General features: G+C 40.3%; 2 protein-coding genes across 2 annotated transcripts; both read left to right on the top strand.

Annotated features, from left to right (window-relative positions):
• The first annotated feature begins 302 nt into the window (after positions 1–302).
• gmps (guanine monophosphate synthase) lies at positions 303–12121 on the top strand. Its single transcript, XM_074680020.1, has 16 exons — positions 303–544; positions 1968–2140; positions 2261–2375; positions 3103–3200; positions 4045–4148; positions 5397–5590; positions 6285–6450; positions 6602–6753; positions 6856–7029; positions 7146–7251; positions 7357–7472; positions 8062–8187; positions 9313–9428; positions 9526–9656; positions 9872–10044; positions 10157–12121. Exons 1-16 carry the CDS (start codon positions 518–520, stop codon positions 10256–10258), a joined length of 2073 nt encoding a protein of 690 aa, XP_074536121.1. The 5' UTR covers positions 303–517; the 3' UTR covers positions 10259–12121.
• A 2231-nt stretch (positions 12122–14352) lies between these two features.
• On the top strand, positions 14353–20304 carry vmn2r1 (vomeronasal 2, receptor 1). Its single transcript, XM_074680184.1, has 14 exons — positions 14353–14576; positions 15141–15432; positions 15511–15753; positions 15871–16062; positions 16174–16299; positions 16473–16657; positions 17461–17584; positions 18055–18282; positions 18356–18479; positions 18631–18791; positions 18890–19085; positions 19169–19407; positions 19506–19705; positions 19983–20304. The coding sequence occupies exons 1-14, from the start codon at positions 14353–14355 to the stop codon at positions 20302–20304; spliced, it is 2856 nt and encodes a 951-aa protein (XP_074536285.1).
• The last annotated feature ends 488 nt before the right edge of the window (positions 20305–20792 follow it).

Raw genomic sequence — 20792 nt, 5'->3', positions numbered from 1 at the left:
ACAATAATAATTTGATTATCTTTAATGTAAATAAACTGCATATTCTGAAAATGTTAGTCAAATTTCGGTATGTTTAATTCCAAATTCAGACTGTCCTGATGTGCTCATTTCTCAGTCGCAGCATGTTTACACTTCAAACAGCTGCATATGTTTGAGCATTATCTGTAAAGTCAGCTGCTGTCTGGCCCAAGAAGATGGACCAATGCCCGTCACTCTCGTTTTTTTTTTTTTTTTTTAGAAGATTTAACTTTGCGCTCCACCCCCAAAACACAGACGTATTTATTTAGTGTGTTCTCTTGGTGAAAGTAATTCCTCCCCCAAAGGAGAAGAGGCCGTGACATCCCATCTACAAACCAACAACCCGATCTGTTTTTGATACAGTAGTAGGCGTGCGAAGCCGGAGACAAGCAGCAGTTCCCTCTCTCTCACTCTCACACGCTCTCACTCTCTCTCTCTCTCGTAGACCTGGGACGCCGAGGCGTTGGGGAGAGCTCATTCCACAACACGGCAGTCCTCCATGGCTCTGTGCAACGGAGAGAGCAAGGTCAGTGGAACTTGAACACTTTACTCCTCTGTTAAAGGGTAGCCCGGCTGGCTTTGTGGTTGAGCCCAGGTTGCCGTTGCAGCCCCCCGGGTAAATTACGGCCTTTATTCACCTCGCGGGGGGAAAGTTAGAGAGCATATAACATTACCACCAGTTCCTCTGAGAAGCATTGAGAACGCTGTCGTGTGCCTGTTGCAGTATTAACATGTTGCTCGTAGCCTCTAACCAAGCAGACATGTTGTCTCAGTTATTTTAGCGCAGAAAACATTTAACACTATTCACAAGTAAACTCTATTGCCTCCTTATACAGGACCCCCAATAGCACACCTTTGCCTCCAAGCACCGCGTGGGTTTTAGCATAGCAATGCTAACGTAGCCAGTTGCTAACAGGCTAATGCTGATTCCATTCGTGAGCTAGCATGCTACATAGGCGATTTGATAGCTAGCTATTGCTGCTCATTTAGAATTGTATTCCAACTAAACAAAAATCTTTTGTTGAAATCGCCCCTGCCTTGTTTTGGAAAATGACTTTGAGCGTATGTTTAACCTATTTATTTCATGCCGCTGTTGTTATTAACCGACAGTAACTGACAGTTTTGCTAACGTCGTCACTAAGCTAGTATGAGGCAACTTGCGGTTACCGGGTCTGACAACTTGTACCACAGCCGATGTGTTCCCAGCTGATTTGAAGCATGCTGAAAACTGTCGTGTGTCATCTAATGGTTTCACTTCTGGGGCTATGATCGTCAATTGATCTTTAAAAGATTACGCCTATTTATTGAAAGCAAATCGGATCTGAGGGTGAGATGACTACTATAAGAACGTTTTAGAAACTACGCGCGAAGGTGGTATCTACAGCCACGTTTGGTCATGTTTCTGTTATTGCCGTCCTAACCTACCCAGTTTCAAAATAGTCAGCTATCAGCCAAGCAACTTCTCGGTAACCCCCAGATTTTGAGCAGCCTAGTTGCAAAGGTTGAAAAAATAACATCCAGAATTGTGCCAATGTCAAGTGAGAAACAGAGACCACATTTAAGCATCCTTGACAAATGAATGAAGGCACCTCATCAATGACCTGTGATTAGCCCGTGGATTTCATGTGATTCTACTGATGGCATGAACGGTTCCAGCACAAATTTCTGTAGTGACTGTCTGAATTAGAGCTCACGTGTCCATAATTGTGTTAGGCCCTGCTCGGTCACATGCTCCTCGGGGTGGGCAGAGATGGAGCACTGTCAAGACCAGGAGTAGTCCCGCTTCAACCACAGGCAATCTGTTGACCCCTGAACACATCAATAAGACCTCACTTTTGTTAACACATGTAACAAAATTGCTCTTGTACTTTTCAGTTCTGATGTGCATCATGACCTCTGCAGGCACTCAAAGCACAACACTGTGTTTTTCTGAATGTGTGTTTCCACAGCTGGAGATCAGCAGCGCAGAGCAAAATGGGTCCTGTGAGGGAGCGGTGGCCATCCTGGATGCTGGGGCCCAGTATGGTAAGGTGATTGACCGGCGGGTGCGGGAGCTGTGTGTGCGCTCTGAGATCCTCCCTTTAGAGACCCCAGCCTTTGCTATAAGGGAACAGGGCTACAGGTGAGCATTTAGAAGCATACAAGAACTATTATTCCCTCATATTTTTGTGACTGTAAATTTTGGGTGTATTCTGTATGTTGAAATTTGGTTTGATAATTTTCTCCTTTACTCCTCTTTTAGAGCTGTCATCATTTCAGGAGGTCCAGCCTCTGTGTATGCAGAAGATGCCCCCTGGTTTGACCCAGCAATATTCACTATAGGAAAGCCTGTGCTTGGGATTTGCTATGGGATGCAGGTATCTATGCACATATGCAGATTTATGTGATGTGTGGGGTTTTTCACCACTGTTCTACTCCAGGAAGGGTTTGTTTTGCATTGTGCCTCTAAGTTGCTACACTTAACTATCATTCTATCATTCAGCAGTTAGCTGTTTTTCTCTCCTGAACACCAGTTGGGACACTTAACTCCTTCAAGGCGACTCTGACTGTAGCTGAGGGCTATAAAAGCATTTATTCCCCAGTTTTTACTGATTAACACCGGCAACTAGGCCTGCACAATATATCGTTTGAACATTGCCATCGCAATATGCACATGCACAATAGTCACATCACGCATGTGATGTGACTATCGCATTTCCCTCATGTATTGGAGAAATTGAAAAAAAGCAACTGAAATTGAAACCTATTCTATTTTGTACAGAGACATAGCCTCCTGGATCCTTTTCTTATACAGCAATCTTCATCATTCACAGATAGGTATTATAGGAATACAATGGTGTCATTGTGAGTCTACCAAATTCTTTCCAAACAGAGCTATTCAAGTCATCTGGCGAAAATTCTTTTATCTTTAATAATGCAATATACATCGCAACCCCCCCAAAAAATCGCAATGTCACTTTTTTCCAATATCGTGCAGCCCTACCGGCAACCATCACTTCACATATATTTATCTTCTATACCAAAATGTAGTCTCTGTGATCAGCCGTTAATCTTGTTTTGCTTGTTTGTTTTTTGTCTTGACAGATGATGAATAAAGTGTTTGGCGGTACAGTTCATAAAAAGAGTGTAAGGGAAGATGGAGTGTTCAGCATTGGACTGGACAACACTTGCTCTCTCTTCAGGTAATATAGTTGCTCTTGTTTTTTTTCTCCATTTATACAGCATCTTAAAGGTGAAATAAGTTCTGCAGCAATTAGGCAATTAAGCAGAAAATTGTGGAAAAGTTAATCTAAAAAACCCTGATACAAATAAAGGTTCTGGATTCAGAACATGGCTCGAATAAAAACGTTAAGTTCAGTATCAGAAAAACAATTTATTGTGAAAGATTCAATATTGTAAATTGATGGTATCCTATTAGCCAATTAACTAGAAACGCCTTCTAAAGGTTTCATTTTCCAGCACCTGCCCACACTGCCAAAATAATAAAAGCAGGTGAAATGACCATGATATTTACTGACTGCGATCCAGGGTGCAGAGCTAACATCCTTATTTGGTGATAGTGCAACATAGAGAGGTTAGAGAAAATGAACTGACAGAAGATGGTACCACTTCACAGACTGGTGAGAGTTTAGTGAAGGAGCAGGGTCGAGTAATAGCCAATTACTTATTGAGCCAGTGTTTACCTGGACATACAGCTCCAGGAGTTCTATATCACAGGTATCCGTTGGCATGCAGCACAAGTACTTATTGATAGTGCGAAGGTGTAAGAGTGTGGGTAGAGCCTAAAAAAATATTTTTCACTGGAAAATAGTTCAGCTGACCACCAAACTTTATCTGAAATTCCACTTAATGTACTTCATTTCACTTTTCATGCTTTTTAATTCCATCAATTTGTTGAAGATCATGTCATTAAATAATGAATATAACATCTTCTTTGCTGTGTTGCATTTTTGTTTGTGAAATGTAATGACTGAATGTGCTCATTCAAAATGGATTCTTTTAAATAACTCGTTCTGATTATATCAGAGGCCTTCATAAGGAGGAACTGGTGCTGCTGACCCATGGAGACAGTGTGGATAAGGTAGCTGATGGCTTTAAAGTCGTGGCCCAGTCAGGGAATATCATTGCTGGTGAGTTAAGAAGATACTTGACTGTAATGCTCGTAAACACAATCTGAAACTATAACGAAGAAAAAGAAGTGTGTAATCTTTTAAGATCTTTTCTTCTTGTTTGCATCTCTTCTGGTTTTTATGTATTTAAAATCAACATAGCCTTTAAGGGGACAGTTCAATCAGATTTTCTTTTAATAAAGGGTCCAAAATCTACTTTGGAGTATTTTTGTTACTATTTTATGTGTCAAAGCACTGAGGTAGTAGATGTATGAAGATTTATAAGCTGTTTACCGGTGTTGTCTTTGGTATGACAGATATCCCTTGTTTAACTGTATCAATGTGATGGAGTAAAAATAAAAGCAGAGATAAAGAGTAGGTAACATAAACTTGGGTCTTTTTTTTATACTCTCAGAAATCCACTGATGTGGGTGTAGTATTCCATTTCTGTGGTATTTTGTTGAAATGAGAACATTTTACTCCTCTGAGACATTATGTCATGTTTGGTAATTTTAAATGCATTTTCTGGTCATGCCTGACATAATGTAAAGGATACAGCTACCTAATTTCCTCTCTGACCAGAGTGAAACACGGAGAATGAAAACGTATAACATGTCAGAGTTTGCTGTGAGTCAAATTTGATTATGTGCAGCCAGACCTCATAACCATAGCATACAGTGCTGCCAGAAACACCTGATGACTGTTGATACAGCAGATTATACAACGCAGGTGGAACAACACAGCTTAACGAGCTAGAACCAGTTAAATTTGCTGCATTTTGTGATTGAGAAGAGAAAAATAAAGAGATACATGACTGCTTGAGAGTATTCTAAGTTCTTAAAGTAGTGCTCCTGTTCTCTGCTTGGGTTTTCATTGTTCGCTTTCTTTATTACTAGCTTGATTCTCAGAGACAAAAACGGTGCTGTTGATTCCACTTAATAAAGAGAAGAGCTTAAGTTTACTACTGTTTCAATGAAGTATGCAAAATATGATACAAGTAATTAAAGAAACCATTCTGTCTTTATTGCCAGCAAGGAGAATTCACAGGCAACCAGCATTGTTTTATTGTATAAATGTAAATAATGCTGCTGTAAAACCCAATTAAAATGAGCTTCAGTGTTATCAGCTGCAACAATGAAAAAAAAATGGTGAAAACAGTTCAAATCCATGAAGGCTTATGTGTGGAGCTATTCTGTAATGTGTTTAATGTGTTGAAAACTTTCAGTCCAGATTATTTTTTCTGCTCTAATCCCCGTGTTTTCCCCTCAGGAATTGCTAATGAACAGAAGAAGCTGTACGGGACACAGTTTCACCCTGAGGTCGACCTGACAGAGAGAGGCATGGAAATGCTGCGTACCTTTCTTTTCGAGATTGCAGGATGCACGAGTAACTTCACGGTCCAGAACCGCCAACAGGCTTGCATTGATGAGATCAGAGAAAAAGTAGACAAGTCTAAAGTGCTGGTAAGTGAAACTGGAGCAATGTAACAGTGTCAGTGTTTGCACAGTTCCAACTCTGTAACAGCAGAAAAAAAGCCAAAATGATAATCAAAATAAGGACATATAATTTTGAGATTCTTTCGCTGTAGTTTCAGCCTATTATGGGAAATGATTTCAAGTCTTGCTCGTGGTATTGAACATAAAATGCGTTTGCTGCTGAGGCAGACAGCAGCCAAATTGGTTGGAAGTTAGCAGAACCAATTAAACCCACAAATTAAACCCTGTTTTATCTGAAAAGAGGTAGCTGACTCCCTGAGCAGCTCCAAACTGGGCTTCATCTCAGGAGGGAAAGGCGATAAATGAGTGTTGGAAACAGACTCAAAGCAGAGTTATATTTAAAGGCACAGATGCACATTCTTTGTCTTGTTTCTTAACTGTAGCCTTGATAAATGTATGATCAAAACAAAGCTTTCACAAAACTTGTTAGCAAGGTTTCAAGATTGGCAGGTGTGTGTTTCTTCATAGTTTATAATGTGCTGTGTTTTACCACCTGCTAAATGACGTGAAAATATGTCACTATAAAACAACAAATTCAGTGTGAATTTAAATTCTAAATAACTTACTACAGAGCAAATCTAAGGGAGAGATTATATCAAATGAAGTGTGATACCTCTTCTTAATGCTTAACATTTGTGACTGTCTCTTATGATTTCCCCAGGTGTTGCTGAGTGGTGGGGTTGACTCAACAGTTTGCACAGCTCTCCTTAACAAAGCTCTGAACCAGGATCAGGTGATAGCCGTTCACATTGACAATGGCTTCATGAGGAAGAGGGAGAGTCAAAGTGTGGAGGAGGCTCTCACCAAATTGGGGATCAAACTTAAAGGTGGGAGCAGGAATGAAAAGCTATTGTGATGAATTGATTTCTGATACATTTTTGTACCCTTGAAACCATGTTTATCTCTGATGAAATGGTAAATCACTACTCTCTACTTATGTCGTCTTTCGTCTGTTGTTCACTCTGTTGCTCTTTTTAGTGGTTAATGCAGCTCACACCTTCTACAATGGAACAACAACCCTTCCCATCTCTGAGGAAGACAGGACACCACGGAAACGCATCAGCAAGACGTTGAACATGACAACCAACCCTGAAGAGAAAAGGAAAATAATTGGAGATACATTTGTCAAAGTGAGTGCAGAATATGAAATGTTGTTATTATTTATTTCAGCTGAATGCTTCACTTATTGGCTCACAGTTGTAGCTATCTAAATGAGTTGTGTGGTTGCACAGGTGGCAAACGAAGTAATAGGAGAGATGAATCTAAAGCCAGAAGAGGTCTTCCTGGCCCAGGGTACCTTGCGGCCTGATCTCATTGAGAGTGCCTCCCATATCGCCAGTGGAAAGGCAGAGGTCATCAAAACCCACCACAACGATACTGAGCTCATCCGCAAACTCAGAGATGAGGTACCGCACATACCTAACATTTTTGTTTTTTCTTTCCAAAATGCACAACTATGCAGCACTTTTCTTATTTCTACAATTACTGTCACAAAGCTGATCCGATTACTCTGATTCTCCAGGGAAAAGTCATCGAACCGTTGAAAGATTTCCATAAAGATGAAGTCAGAGCACTCGGTAGAGAGCTGGGTTTACCAGAAGAGATCGTCTCCCGGCACCCTTTCCCAGGCTAGTTTACTCACACATGCATGCTAAAACAAAGATATGCATCTTTAGTTCTTGTACCAATTAACTTTTCCTGCTTTTTATTTTGTCATTGTTTTTAACATGCAGGTCCTGGGTTGTCCATTAGGGTGATTTGTGCAGAGGAGCCCTACATCTGTAAGGATTTTGCTGAAACGAACAACATTCTTAAAATTGTCACAGACTTCTCAGCAAGCGTCAAAAAGGTCAGAGCAACGAAGAAATTACATAACTGGTTCATCCTTGATGAGTGGACATGAAATACTGTGATCATTCTTCTTAATTCTTTACTTTAAAACTAACAAAAGTTCAGTAGTTCAAACATAAAAATGTGAGTTTGGCAGAAACATTCCAAAATTTTGGTAGAATCAGTATTCATATCAGGGGGTGGTGACATTGTGCTGAAGGTTTTTTCACAAATGCATTCAAATATGTTCAAACAAAGTGCAGTGAAAGCTTGTTCTTCACACTTCACTGATAGGGCAATAACTGCACATCTTGACAGGTGTATCCCAGTTGATGTGCAGCCCCTGCTGGTTGGTTGGTCATACTACAGAAGAAGCCATATCATACTTTTGATTTTAGGACATTTTCGATCAAAATTGTGTCATGTATGTTTCATAGGACCATCAAGACCAGAAACAAAACCTGATAGTGGATAAGATGAATTTCTTGCTGCTTTTTCTTACAATGAAACTCGGGCTTGGACTCTTTGCAGATTGTGGAGAACAGATGTTAATTTGATCACTCAGTTCGGACAAACTAACGATGAATTGTTGTACCTGTTTTTTACAGCCCCACGCCTTGCTGCAAAGAGTCAAATCTTGCATATCGGATGAGGAGGAAGAGAAGCTCATGCAGATCACCAGCCTTCATTCACTAAATGCCTTTCTGCTGCCTATCAAAACTGTTGGCGTCCAGGTAATCAGACTGGTTAATCACTTGCTAAAAAACAATCAGCTGCTCTTGATTTTCACTTCCCGACCATGAAAGGTCCAGTGAATTTGCTGCTTTAAAAGCAGCGTGAAGTTATGACTGTTACTTCAGATCGGCTTTTCCTTAACCCGGTTATGAGCATAACAGGTCAGCTAGGAGTTCCTGAACACGTGAACAGAGCAGTGAAATAACTGTCTCATCAGTCCCCGACATGAACTGTCTGCTGTCAGCACATAGTCTTATTTTACAAACTCAGTGTTAAACTTTGGATTTAAAAAATATGAAAAGCACTAATGGAATCCAGCGACCGCTTACAGAATCCAATTCTTTGTGAAGTCAACATGTATTTACCTGCGCTAAAATAGTTTTTCAAAAGTTTGATTGATATGTGCTAAAGGCCTAAGTAAAAACAAGGATTTATCTAGGCAGGGCCAGACATTGCTGTGTGTTTGTAATTTACTTTAGTTTGTGTTAGAAAAAAACAGATGTGTGTGGAGCTACATACGGGTATCCAAAAACAGAAGAAGCCATAAATAGTATGTTCTTTTTTTTCTGTTTGTCTTGCTGCATTTCCACTATAATTGTGAGGTTAACCCCGAGACACACACACCCAAAGAAAACCACTCTTTCTGACTCAGTGGTTTTTTCAGCCAAGGGGGGATTTGTTTTAGCTGCTGCAGTTTTCAACACTCACTCTTTTCAACACCTACCAAGGATGTCCTCTGCAATAATTAAGCAGTTAGAAAAAGATAACTTCCCAGCTATTTGTACTGCTCTGAAGTGTTGCCTGCTGTTGTCACCCACGTACTGCTGTCAGACCGTGACTGCGTTTGCCTGTTACCTATTACTTCCTGTTTGATGCCAGAGTTCTAATTTTACTCCAGACCTCCAGACCTCAGACTGTTGTGCAGACAGAAAACAAACACAAGGAGCCTTGAAAACCTGATGAGTTTTTTTTTCTTAATATAAACACAAGTGCTCATTTAACTGGAACTATTTTTTGAAAAGCTACCCATAAAGTTGTATGTATTTCTCTTTTTGGTTCTATCCCACTATAGACACAGCATTTTTCTTCATAATTTAAAAAAAATAAATGTGCTCATGTCACAGGGGGATTGCCGGTCCTACAGTTACGTGTGCGGTGTCACAAGTAAAGAATCTCCACACTGGGAATCTCTCATGTTCTTGGCCAGACTCATCCCTCGCATGTGCCATAGCATCAACAGGTAGTAGGCAGCTCTCACCCATGTGGTTGTCTTAGGCAGTCGCTTCTGCATACGAACACACAAGGTCACTTCATTGTTTGTGTGTCTGTTTTTCCAGAGTCGTGTATGTTTTTGGATCCCACGTGAAAGAACCGCCTACAGACATTACTCCAACCTTCCTGACCACAGGCGTTCTGAGCACGCTTAGACAGGCTGACTTCGTAGCTCACTCTATCCTCAGAGAGTCTGGTACGTGTACAGGATACACCCATATTATCGTGTTTACAGCTTCAGTAGATACACAAGAGACAAATCTGGTAAATCTGTCTTTTTTCCTTTTGAAGATTTCCTAAGCATTATTTTGATCAGAAGGCCCTTCCTTTTAAAAAGAAATTAGTCAGAGGTATTGCAGCTACTTTCTACCTCTGGTTCTTCATGACATTTTTGCTCTTCCTCTCTTTTAGGCTATTCCAGTAAGATCAGCCAGATGCCAGTCATCCTGACCCCCCTGCACTTTGACCGTGACCCACTGCAAAAGCAGCCATCCTGTCGGCGCTCTGTGGTGGTCCGCACCTTTATCACCAGCGATTTTATGACTGGCATCCCTGCCACGCCGGGCAATCATATCCCAGAAGAGGTATAACATCATGTACCCTTCTGTGCTTCATCTCAAATGATTATTTTTTAGATAATTTTCTTTGTAGGAGTTACATTTTGAGTCATTTATCTATTTATTGATTTGTTTGCAGGTGGTTCTGAAGATGGTAAATGAGATCAAGAAGATCCCCGGCATTTCCAGAGTCATGTATGATCTGACCTCCAAACCACCCGGCACCACAGAGTGGGAATGAAAACCCTTGTAACATTGTTCTTATAGGACACACACACACACTCACACAATGCACAAACACACTCAGCAGATAACAGAGAGGGCTGGTGAACTCTTTTCCTCCTCAGTCCTTCCTTCTACTATCTTCACCCTGCTCCTCCTCTTCTCTCCTGTACCTCCATCCCTCTCTTCAACATTCCCATGGAAAGCAGATCGTACTGTGACAAGCGCAGACACACGAAGGCGCTTCTACTCTGCTCTCCCCACAACTCCTCTCTGGTCTTAATATTTTGGCGATAGGGACTGATTAATGTTTGTTATTGATAATATATTGTCATTTTTGATCCATGTACAACAGTGTTTATCTTCTCCATAATAAAAGGTAAATTGCTGCTTCCTTTCGAAAGGCCGACGTATAAAAGCAAGCAGTGAGAAGCTGTGAAAGTTCAGAGTGTGGACTTTGATGTTGTGCCTCAGATCGTATTATGGGACGAGCTTGAACGTGAAAACAAACAGCAGTGTCCAGAAAAAAAGACCACCTGAAGGAGGAACTAAACATCTTAAGCAGTTGTTTTCTGTCTGCTGTGTTCGTCTTACCATCATAGGTCAGAGTGTTTTTAACTGAAGACGATCCTTTCTGTTGGTTATTTTTCACTTCCTGCCTCTAAACTGTGCTATGAAGAAGGTTATCTGTTTAAGATTATACTCGACAGACAACCCTTGTGACCAATCAATAACTTTTAAGCTTTTGTTTTGCCAAACGTAGAATATGCTGTGGTGATACATGATATTGTGGGCTCCTCTGACGATCTTCTCCAAGCTACACTTGTTGACAGGGGCTTTTGACTCGTTGCTGAACCCTTTGTGGACAGCAAGCCAAGATTAAACTCATTATGAAGACTAGTATGCAGCTGTGCTGGAGGCCAATATGATGGATTACTTTGTATGTGCCTGTTCGATTGCTTTTGTTTATTCCTTTGGGGTGACAGAATGTGGATGTTCCTGGAAAGGAGAATAAAACACTTTTTCTCCTCATGCTGCAATATGTATGCTTTTCATGAAGATTAAAATAGCAAGGGGACTAGCTAATAATAAAATTATAAGAACAGTAGAGTTTATAACGACATTGTGTAAATTGCTGTACTCATCTATCATCATTTGGCTGCTCATTGTTGTACAAGGGCACATTGTTTTGCACATTTAGACCTCTTTCACCCTTTAAGTATTGGTGCTTTATCAGCATAACATTCATTGAGAACTCCACATTGTTAATGTGTCACTTTGATGTGTCAAAGGTCAGGTTAAGAGGACAAACTATTGTCCCCTTTAACATAAGCTCACTGTGTCTAAGATGGATCAGTTTTTCTGTCCTCCACTGTTTGAACATGCAGCACTTCATATCGGTAGTCTTCTGTCTTGTCATTTAGATCTCAGTGGATACAGTGCTCAGGTTTAACTGAGTTTTAAAGTGTATTGTCCCCAAAATAGAGACATTTCACTCAGATGTGGTGGTTCTCATGCCTCCAGGACTTGTTTTGTGCCTCTCATCCTCTGTTTAATCCTTAATCTTTAGTTGCAGAATACCCTCGATGCAAAAATATTTTCCTGCTGTTAGTGTGTCTCCCTCTTCTTTGCCTTTAAGTGTTTTTTTTTTCTGTTACAGTATGTCTCCATTACATACAACAGCCCAAGGACAATGGGGATAAAATTTTGTAGTTAAATTGCAATATCAATAAGATTAAGTTATGCAATTTATTGTCTGTTTTTATTTTCTTTGGTTCTGTTCAACAACGCTCATTCTCCTTTAGTAACGTGCCTCAAACCAAGCCACTGCATGCAGTTTCATCTATGATGACATTTGTACAATGGAAATCTGAGCTTTAATAAAGACCTTCATGTTGAAACTTCTTACCTCTATGATTAATTGCTTATATTTTCCCTCTATCAACAGTGATTTTAATAATTCTATAGGAACATTAGGGAACTTGTGTTTAATTCTAACAGAAATAAAAATGGAGGTTCGCTGTTTTGACCCTTAATGACTGACAATGCCAAGCCTGCCAGAGCATATCTTCACATTTTTACATGCTGTAGTGTCATTTTATTGCTGAAAAGTGCAATTAAACTTAATGAAAATGAAAATTATACGTATTTTTAATAAATACAGAATTGTCATGGCTTTATCCCTCAAAAATCTAACTGAAAAAACATGATGTGAATTTAACTTAAGAAGCAATGTGAACAACTGTAGTCTGGATCACAATGTTTTTGTTGTTTACTCTTTAAACTGGATTTCTGGAGACATTAGTGGAAGGGAAGATCTCTAGGACATGTTGAAAAGGTAATATGAATGTGTAACTCACCAGATTTTATACGCAAAAAGAATGATTGACATAACATATTCGGTTTCAAGTGAACTGTCCCTCGAAACTAAATGAAATAATGTAAATCATAGCGCAGGCGAAATGCTGGGCTCTATAAGGTTAATATTTCAGTTTAAGCTTCTTGTTTTGGGTACCTTTCATATTTGAAACGATACGGAACCAATCCCTGGTACCTGGCAAACAATATCGGTACTTAGTAGCACCAATTTTTGGTACTTTCGTGTGTGTCAATGCATTAATAGATATTAATTAGTTCATTTGATGGAATCTCAAGGTTTTTCAGTGTAACATATTTCTTTCGCAATACATTAACTAGCAATGCTGTGTTCATGTCCAGCATCCACTCCCTCACAGTTAAAAGGGTACATCTTGATACCTAAACGTGGTACCATTCGATTCTATGGGAATCAGTACTATCAATGAGATTCAGAGTACCCATCCCCTAATAGCAATTTACAATAAAACATTCACCCTTTGTAATATTTCTGAGAGTTTCATCCAAATAGATGAGTCCTTGGTTTGTGTTTCTGTTTCATAATACTGTCTTTCTATTCAAACCTGATTGATAGCTTTTTTAGAGCCTTGTGTGCTTATGTGACTCTTTACATAATTTAAATCATAAGTGTAGGTATCACAGCAAACTCAGAACTTGATGTATTCAATAAAAATGGAGTCCAGCTTTGTTTTTATTTCTATATGATAAAGCTGAGTGAAATAAAATATGGGTAGACTTGAGGGTTAACCTGATCAGGTTTTTCTAGACTGCCCTTTTCTCTTTTTGTGGTATTTACAAATGTCTCCACTGTGCAACATTTAGAAGGTTACTACACATAATTGATTTCTTGCAGAACGCATCAGTCGACTCATGTGCCTGAGCCACATCTCGAGGGATTAATCACGCATGCACACGCTCAGGAACAAATCACTGAACAGCAGCTATATTCAAGGTAAAGATCTCTCCTCCAACTTTTAAAGGTTACACTTCCTGTGTGAAATGTCTCATTAATTTGATTTCTTGTACATATGGTATAAAAAATGGAACATTGTTTTAATGATAATCTGGTTTTGTTAATGTCTGTTTGTGCACAGTTGGTCCTTGTTGCCCAGTCTACATCCCTCAGTGTACTGAGGGTTTCAGGTGTGTGCTGGTCCCTGCTGACTGAAAGACAAGCGCTGACATGTTCAGTCAGATATCAACACAACACAGACACACACTCTGGGGGAAGGGACAGGATTTTGGAACAGTATCTGTGCAGAATGATGGTACAAGTTACCACATGCTGCGGCTAATTAACTCAGAGCCTGTAGCAGTTAACACTCTGCAGACGACCTGTGTGCTGACTGGTTTGATATACAGGAGGAAATGAACAAAAAAAGACTTTTCATTTCAGAATACTCAACATCATGTAGATATGTTTGTGTCTGAGTGTTATATTGAGAGGTGTTGATGGGAAAATAACTTTACACCCTCGGTTTTAGATATTATAAAAGACGATCATTATGTTTTCAGAGTTTACAATAAATCATCCATCTATTTGTTTGTATGACATAGAGATTAATAAAAACCTGTCATTTGCATTAAGCCAGTATTCTTCTTTTCCAAACAGGTGAATCTGTTCTCACGTTACCTCTTACTTCCAACATCTCCCCTGAGAGCAGGTGGGACACCTGTCACACTTCACTGTTTCTTTCACCGTGTTCACAGCGACAGCTTTCCCTGAGTCCACATAGGATGGAAATCCGTTGCTTCTTGCTTGGACTATGTGTCTTTTTCTTCTGTTCCAGATCTGTTTCAGCAGAGGCCACATGTAAACTGAAGGCAAAGTTCAACCTGAGTGGCTACAAGAATGTGGAAAAGAAGAAGGTTGTTGTTGGGGGAATGTTTCCTGTACACAAGCGGATAGCATCCAGCGATGGCAACACTTCAAGGGTGCCTGTGTCGTCAGGATGTGAGGGGTGAGTAAAGCATCCGTGGAAGTATTCATGTGTCTTTTTTCATCATTTTTGCTGTGTTAACTCAATCTTTCTGCTTAAGTTACCTGAACAAATAATATGAAGGGCCTCTTCAGTTTAGACCTTTCAGTACTTATCTCTTGAAAGATAAATTATATTTTCTGATTCAGCAAACTATTAGTTTTAACTGTAAAAGTTAGGTCAAGAGAGCTCTTAACTCTGATTTCACTTCAGAAGTCCAGACAGAGAAGGGCAGCATCTCCGGGGCCAGTCTAGATCATTATGGAGGAGGGCCTTTTACCAAGCGATTTGCAAAATTTATCAGAAAGACTGAACTTTTTTCTTATCACTATTAAGATATTTTTCAAAAGTAGTTCTTATGCTGCGCCCATTCACACAACATTCATTCACTGATGGCAGAGCATGCTATTACAGCATACCTCTCAGTATTGACTCATCCCATTCACCCATCCGTGGCACAGTCAGGGGGCAGTTCTGGGGTCAAGCGTTTCACGTTTTGGAGTCACTAACCTCTTGTTAGAATAAAACTTGACATATACTCTCCAGGTTTAACTTCCGAACCTTTCGCTGGACTCAAACCATGCTCTTTGCCATCAATGAAATCAACAAGAGAAACGACCTGCTGCCCAACACTGACCTGGGCTATGTCATCTACGACTCCTGCTTCACCATCTCCAAAGCTGTAGAGGGCACCCTAACTTACCTGACAGGCCAAGATGAGGCTGTACCCAACTACAGGTGTGGGACTGGGGTGCCTCTGGCAGCTCTAGTGGGCGCTGGGGGCTCTGACCTTTCCATTGCTACTGCTCGGATACTTGGGCTTTATCACTTCCCACAGGTAGGCTGATGCTGAGTCTCATGAGGGTTTATGAAAATATGAACACAGGAAGAAACTCCTCTCTGTTGTCATCCTCAGGTCAGCTATTCTTCAACTTGCTCTGCTCTGAAGAGTAAGTTCCAGTTCCCCACCTTCCTGAGGACCATCCCAAATGATAGTCACCAGTCCACAGCTATCGCCAAGCTGGTGCTTCACTTTGGCTGGACTTGGGTGGGCACCATAGCTGCTGATGATGATTACGGGAAGTATGGCATCAAAGACTTCAAGGAGCAGGTGGAAGAAGCTGGTGTATGTATTTCCTTCTCTGAAACTCTGCCCAAGGTAAACACTTTTATTCCATTTGTGTTCACATCCTATAATTTCAAGGCTTGCTTTAAATGTCAATCTTTGTCTAATTTAAATGCCGTAAAAAAGTGTGATGTTCCTGCTAAACTTCAGGTGAGTTCTCCAGAGGATATTCAGCGTATTGTTCAGACTGTAGTAGAGGCCACAGCAAAAATCATTGTGGTCTTCTCATCCGATGTGGACCTCAGTCCTCTTATTGTTGAGCTTCTCCGCCACAATGTGACCAATCGCACCTGGATTGCCAGTGAGGCCTGGGTGACCTCTGCACTCATCAACCAGCCCGGGGTGAGTCCTTAAACCAGATCATTACAGACTGATGATGTAAATGAGTTTATAGAAGGGGGATTTAAAGATGGACAACAAACGAGCTGATGTTTATCATGTGTGTGTATGCAGGTGAGCTCAGTACTGGGTGGAACTCTGGGATTTGGAGTAAAAAGGGCAAACATACCAGGCCTTCAGCGTCATCTACTGGATCTGGATCCTTATGATGATGAGCTCACTGAGGAATTCTGGGAATCGGTGTGTGTGTGTTTTACCTGGTTAGAAATTATATACTGGCTGATCCTGACTAAAACTCATACAGAGGTCATGTTTGGTTTTCTTTTGCATATATTTCAAGGAAACAAAATTCAATGGCCACAAATGTCACCCAAATTTTTCTAATCTAATCTAACTGCATATTTTTCTTCTAGTTATTCAACTGTACACTGAACTATGGCAGAGCTGTGAGGCAGGCCAAGCAAAGGGCTAAAGTGGAGAACAGCACACAGTCCATAGCAGTGAGGGGACTCCCTGATGGGCTCTGTACGGGCCGTGAGTCTCTGGCACAGCTTAACAACACCTATTCTGATGTTTCCCAGTTACGGATCACTTACAGGTAAGTTCCCTCAGCTCAGATTCTGCATCAAGAATCCCCAATTTAGATTTATTACGTTTTTTTCAGTCCTTGTGCTGATGGTCTTGCCTGTTCAGCTTCTGTCTTTCCCACCAACATAGAAACACAGAACCCATCTACCACTAGAGGGCACACAGATCACACCATTTAGCACAGAATGTCTTGGGAATTTCTGATCTTGTTGGGGAGTAATAGCTGTGTCAGGGTAAACAAGACATTTAATATGGGAAGACATGTGCTGCAGTTGCAGCCAGAAAACTGGAACAAGATAGAAACATTGATTTCTATGATCCTACAGAAGAGGATTGGAGCTACTGAAAAGATTTTGGGGATGCTAGGAAAGGAGGCCAGGCAAGAAAAAAAAGAAACTAGTACTTCTTTTTTTATTTTATTTTATTTTTTAAATTATTATTATTATTATTATTATTATTATTATTATTATTATTATTATTATTATTATTATTATTATTACTATTATTATTATTATTATTTAGCTTTTTTTTATGCTTTTATTCAGAGAGGACAGAAGAGTGGGTAGAGCAGAAAACAGTGAGAGCAGAAGTGACACAGGAAAAAGGCTGCAGGTTGGACTCAAGCCACTTGCTGGAAGGCTAGCCTCACCGTTAAGCCATAACAGTGCTTCTATTTTCCTTTATCTTTTTTAACAAGCCCCAAAAAATGTTTTTATCAGTGGCCCTTATCTTCTTCTGATCATACTCTCTAATGTTAAATCAGAAAACTGATAAAGATACATATGAAGCTGCACTCATGATGTCACCCCACAGTGTGTATAAAGCTGTGTATGCTGTGGCCCATGCACTCCACAACCTGGAGCACTGTGAACCTGGAAAGGGACCGTTCAATGGAAGAAATGAATGTGCCAACATCACTGACTTTGAGCCATGGCAGGCAAGTTTGTGTCTGTATATGTGAGTGAATACAATCGCTTTATGGCTGTGTGTGTGACCGGGTGGGCTGGGACGATATGATATTCTTGCGATTCGATTCTATTGCGATTTTTGGGGTGTTGATTCAATTTAAATTGTGATTCTTTGACACTTAGGATTTTTAGTTTGCTTTTTTAACACCAGACCATGTGAAAAAGTTAAATGATGATGTCTAAAGACTATATCAGGGGCCTATTCTCCTATAAAATGAGAGAAACATTTCACCCTCTGCTGGAGAAAAGTGGTAACTTTTTTCCAATCCAGTTTATAAACAAAGACTGAAATGAAAATTTTGTTTAAAAAAAACAAAAAAAAAAACATTTTTGACAAAGAAATTTTAATACTTTCAAACAAAAAATCCTGATATGTCGATGTTTGATTTTTTTTCCCACCACTAGTGACCACAATGTTGATTTGTCTATTTTTCCACAGCTCATGTACTACCTGAAGAATGTGCATTTCAAAGTGCCACACACTGACGAAGAGATCTACTTTGAAGATGGAGATGTAGAAGCCTTTTACGACATCATTAACTGGCAGGTCAATAGTAACGGGGAGATATCGTACGTCACTGTAGGACACTACAATGGCTCAGCAGCACCTGAGGACAGCATGACCATCATGAATGACTCCATTGTGTGGAACAATGACGTTTTGGAGGTATGCAGCATACTCATTCAGAGTGAATGTAGCAAGCTTTTCTGTTTAACTTGTGTTGGTGTGTATGTTGCAGCCTCCTCGGTCGGTGTGCAGTGAGAACTGCCAGCCAGGCACCAGGAAGGGAATTAGACAGGGAGAGCCAGTCTGCTGTTTTGACTGTATCCCATGTGCAGATGGAGAAATTAGCAACACAACAAGTCAGTATAAAGATCTCAGAGTGTCTCCATCTTTCTACATAATTGTTCCAGACAAGTATTAACTAATTTCCACGACACACACCTACAGTCAAAAAACAGCTTTTGCAACACAACCCTGCTGTCCTCTTATTGACTCCTTCCTCTCTGACAGATGCTCGTGAGTGTGTCCTCTGTAGCGGTGATGACTGGTCCAATGAGGCTCATGATGCTTGCGTACCAAAGATCATCGAGTTCCTGGCCTTTGGAGAGCCCCTCGGGATTACTCTCATTGTCATCTCAGCTTTTGGAGCTCTTGTAACAATTGCTGTTGGGGTAAAACTCACATAGAAGAAAGCAGATACACGAGATCCCTTGATGTAGTGAGTGAGGGATTAAATGTTTTTTTTTTTTGCCGTCTCTTTGTTTTTCAGGTGGAGTTTGTTTTGAACATTGGCTCCCCCCTTGTGAAAGCAAATGATGCTCTGTTGAGTTTCTCGCTGCTGTTCTCACTGGTGGTGACTTTCCTCTGCTCTATCGTCTTTTTGGGAGAACCTCAGCCCTGGAGCTGCATGACCAGCCAAGTAGGCCTGGCTTTGGGCTTTGCTCTCTGCCTCTCCTCTATCATGGGTGGGTATATGGTCAAAACTGTTTACATAATCCAGGTGTAAGTTCAATGAACTATACGTCACTCTAATGTGCCTTCACTTTAGGTAAAGCTGCTGTTCTGATGCTGAGAGCTCAGGCTTTGAAAGCAGCTCGTGCAAGACACAAGGCAGCTGCCAAAGCCGCCAAGGCTGCAGCTGAGGCAGCAGCGAACAGTGGAAACCCAGACGTCATTGTAACCAACACAATACATAACAATGATGCCAATGCTTTTGCTAACCCTGAAGTTGACAGTCTTACATTTGCCCACCAGAGGGCCATAGCTGCTGCAGCAACTTTAATACAGGTACATACAAGGAAATTTAACACAAATTTAAATCTTACCATGAGCTCTGAATCTGAATGTGGTTTTAATATATCTGTAATCATCATTACTCCTCCCAGGCTATAGCATGCACTGTGTGGCTCATCATCCTCCCTCCACATCCGGTCAAAAACACCTCAGCCCAGAATATAAAGATCATCCTGGAGTGTGATGAAGGCTCTGTGGTCTTTATTTGTTGTATCTTTGCTTATGACATCCTGCTGGCTCTTCTGGCCTTCATCTTTGCTTTCATTGCTCGTAAACTGGAGGATCACTTCAGGTAGGAAATAAAAGTGACTGGTAGTTTAAAAATCTGTATCAAAATGTTATGAAGTTTATTATTATTTAAGCCAATTCAATTTGATAATTGTTGAGTTTTGACTCTGATTAAAAAATAAAGTTAAAAAAAAATGTTATGAAGTTAAAAAAAAGAAAGGATAACAAAAGAAAGTCAACAAATAAAGAGACTACTCTTACTGTGTTATGTAATTATGAAAATATATATATATATAAAAAGATACATGTTCTTGACTTATTCTTGTTATTCTATCTTCCAGTGAGGCAAAGTGTGTGACCTTCGGCATGCTGGTCTTCTTCATTGTTTGGATCTCCTTTGTCCCGGCTTACCTGAGCACACGTGGCAAGTTCATGGTGGCTGTCCAGATTTTTGCCATCCTGGCATCCAGCTTTGGCCTTCTGACCTGCATCTTCCTGCCCAAGTGTTACATTCTTCTGGTAAAGCCTGAACGCAACACGGAGGAGATGATGAGGCCTCGTGCCAAACCACGTGATGGCACTTTGACTGGGACCTCGGCCTCACTCGCTACAGCTGCTACTGAAGTTAACGCTACGATTGCATCCACTTCTATTGATGATTAGAGGAGCAGTGTGACAAACTTAGCAGAGCCACGAGAATAATATCTTTAAAAAAGAAATGTAGTTGGCAATTGGTCCAGCTGATTAGGTCACCTTGTGTTATATTTACAGATACTTAACTGTCAGCTACTGTAGCCGATAATTAAAGAAAGAAAAAGGTTAGAAAGATTACTTTGATGTTTAAAATACCAGTGCATAGGAAACTTCTACCTCTTGAAACAACAAGTTATATAAGAACAACACTTCAATTTAAAACGTAAGCTCTTTTGACTTCACATGCTTTGATATGATGTATATTGATATAAATCCTGCTAAAGCATATTTCCCTGAGATGATTTACTGTCAAAGCTGCTCTTGTGTCAGTTGTGGTAGTAGAACTAAAGTGAAGTCAGCGTTTACCTGTGATGAATGTACTACTTCTGTTAACCAACTTGCATTTCACATCTGACAGTTTTGAAAGTGAAGACATGTAGCTGAAGTCATTCAAATCA

Source organism: Halichoeres trimaculatus, unplaced genomic scaffold, assembly GCF_033239565.1.
Source record: "Halichoeres trimaculatus isolate MK-OKI-2021-1 unplaced genomic scaffold, fHalTri1.1 fHalTri1_scaffold_9, whole genome shotgun sequence".
NCBI classification, from domain to species: domain Eukaryota; kingdom Metazoa; phylum Chordata; class Actinopteri; order Labriformes; family Labridae; genus Halichoeres; species Halichoeres trimaculatus.
This window is presented reverse-complemented; position numbering and strand designations above follow the sequence as displayed.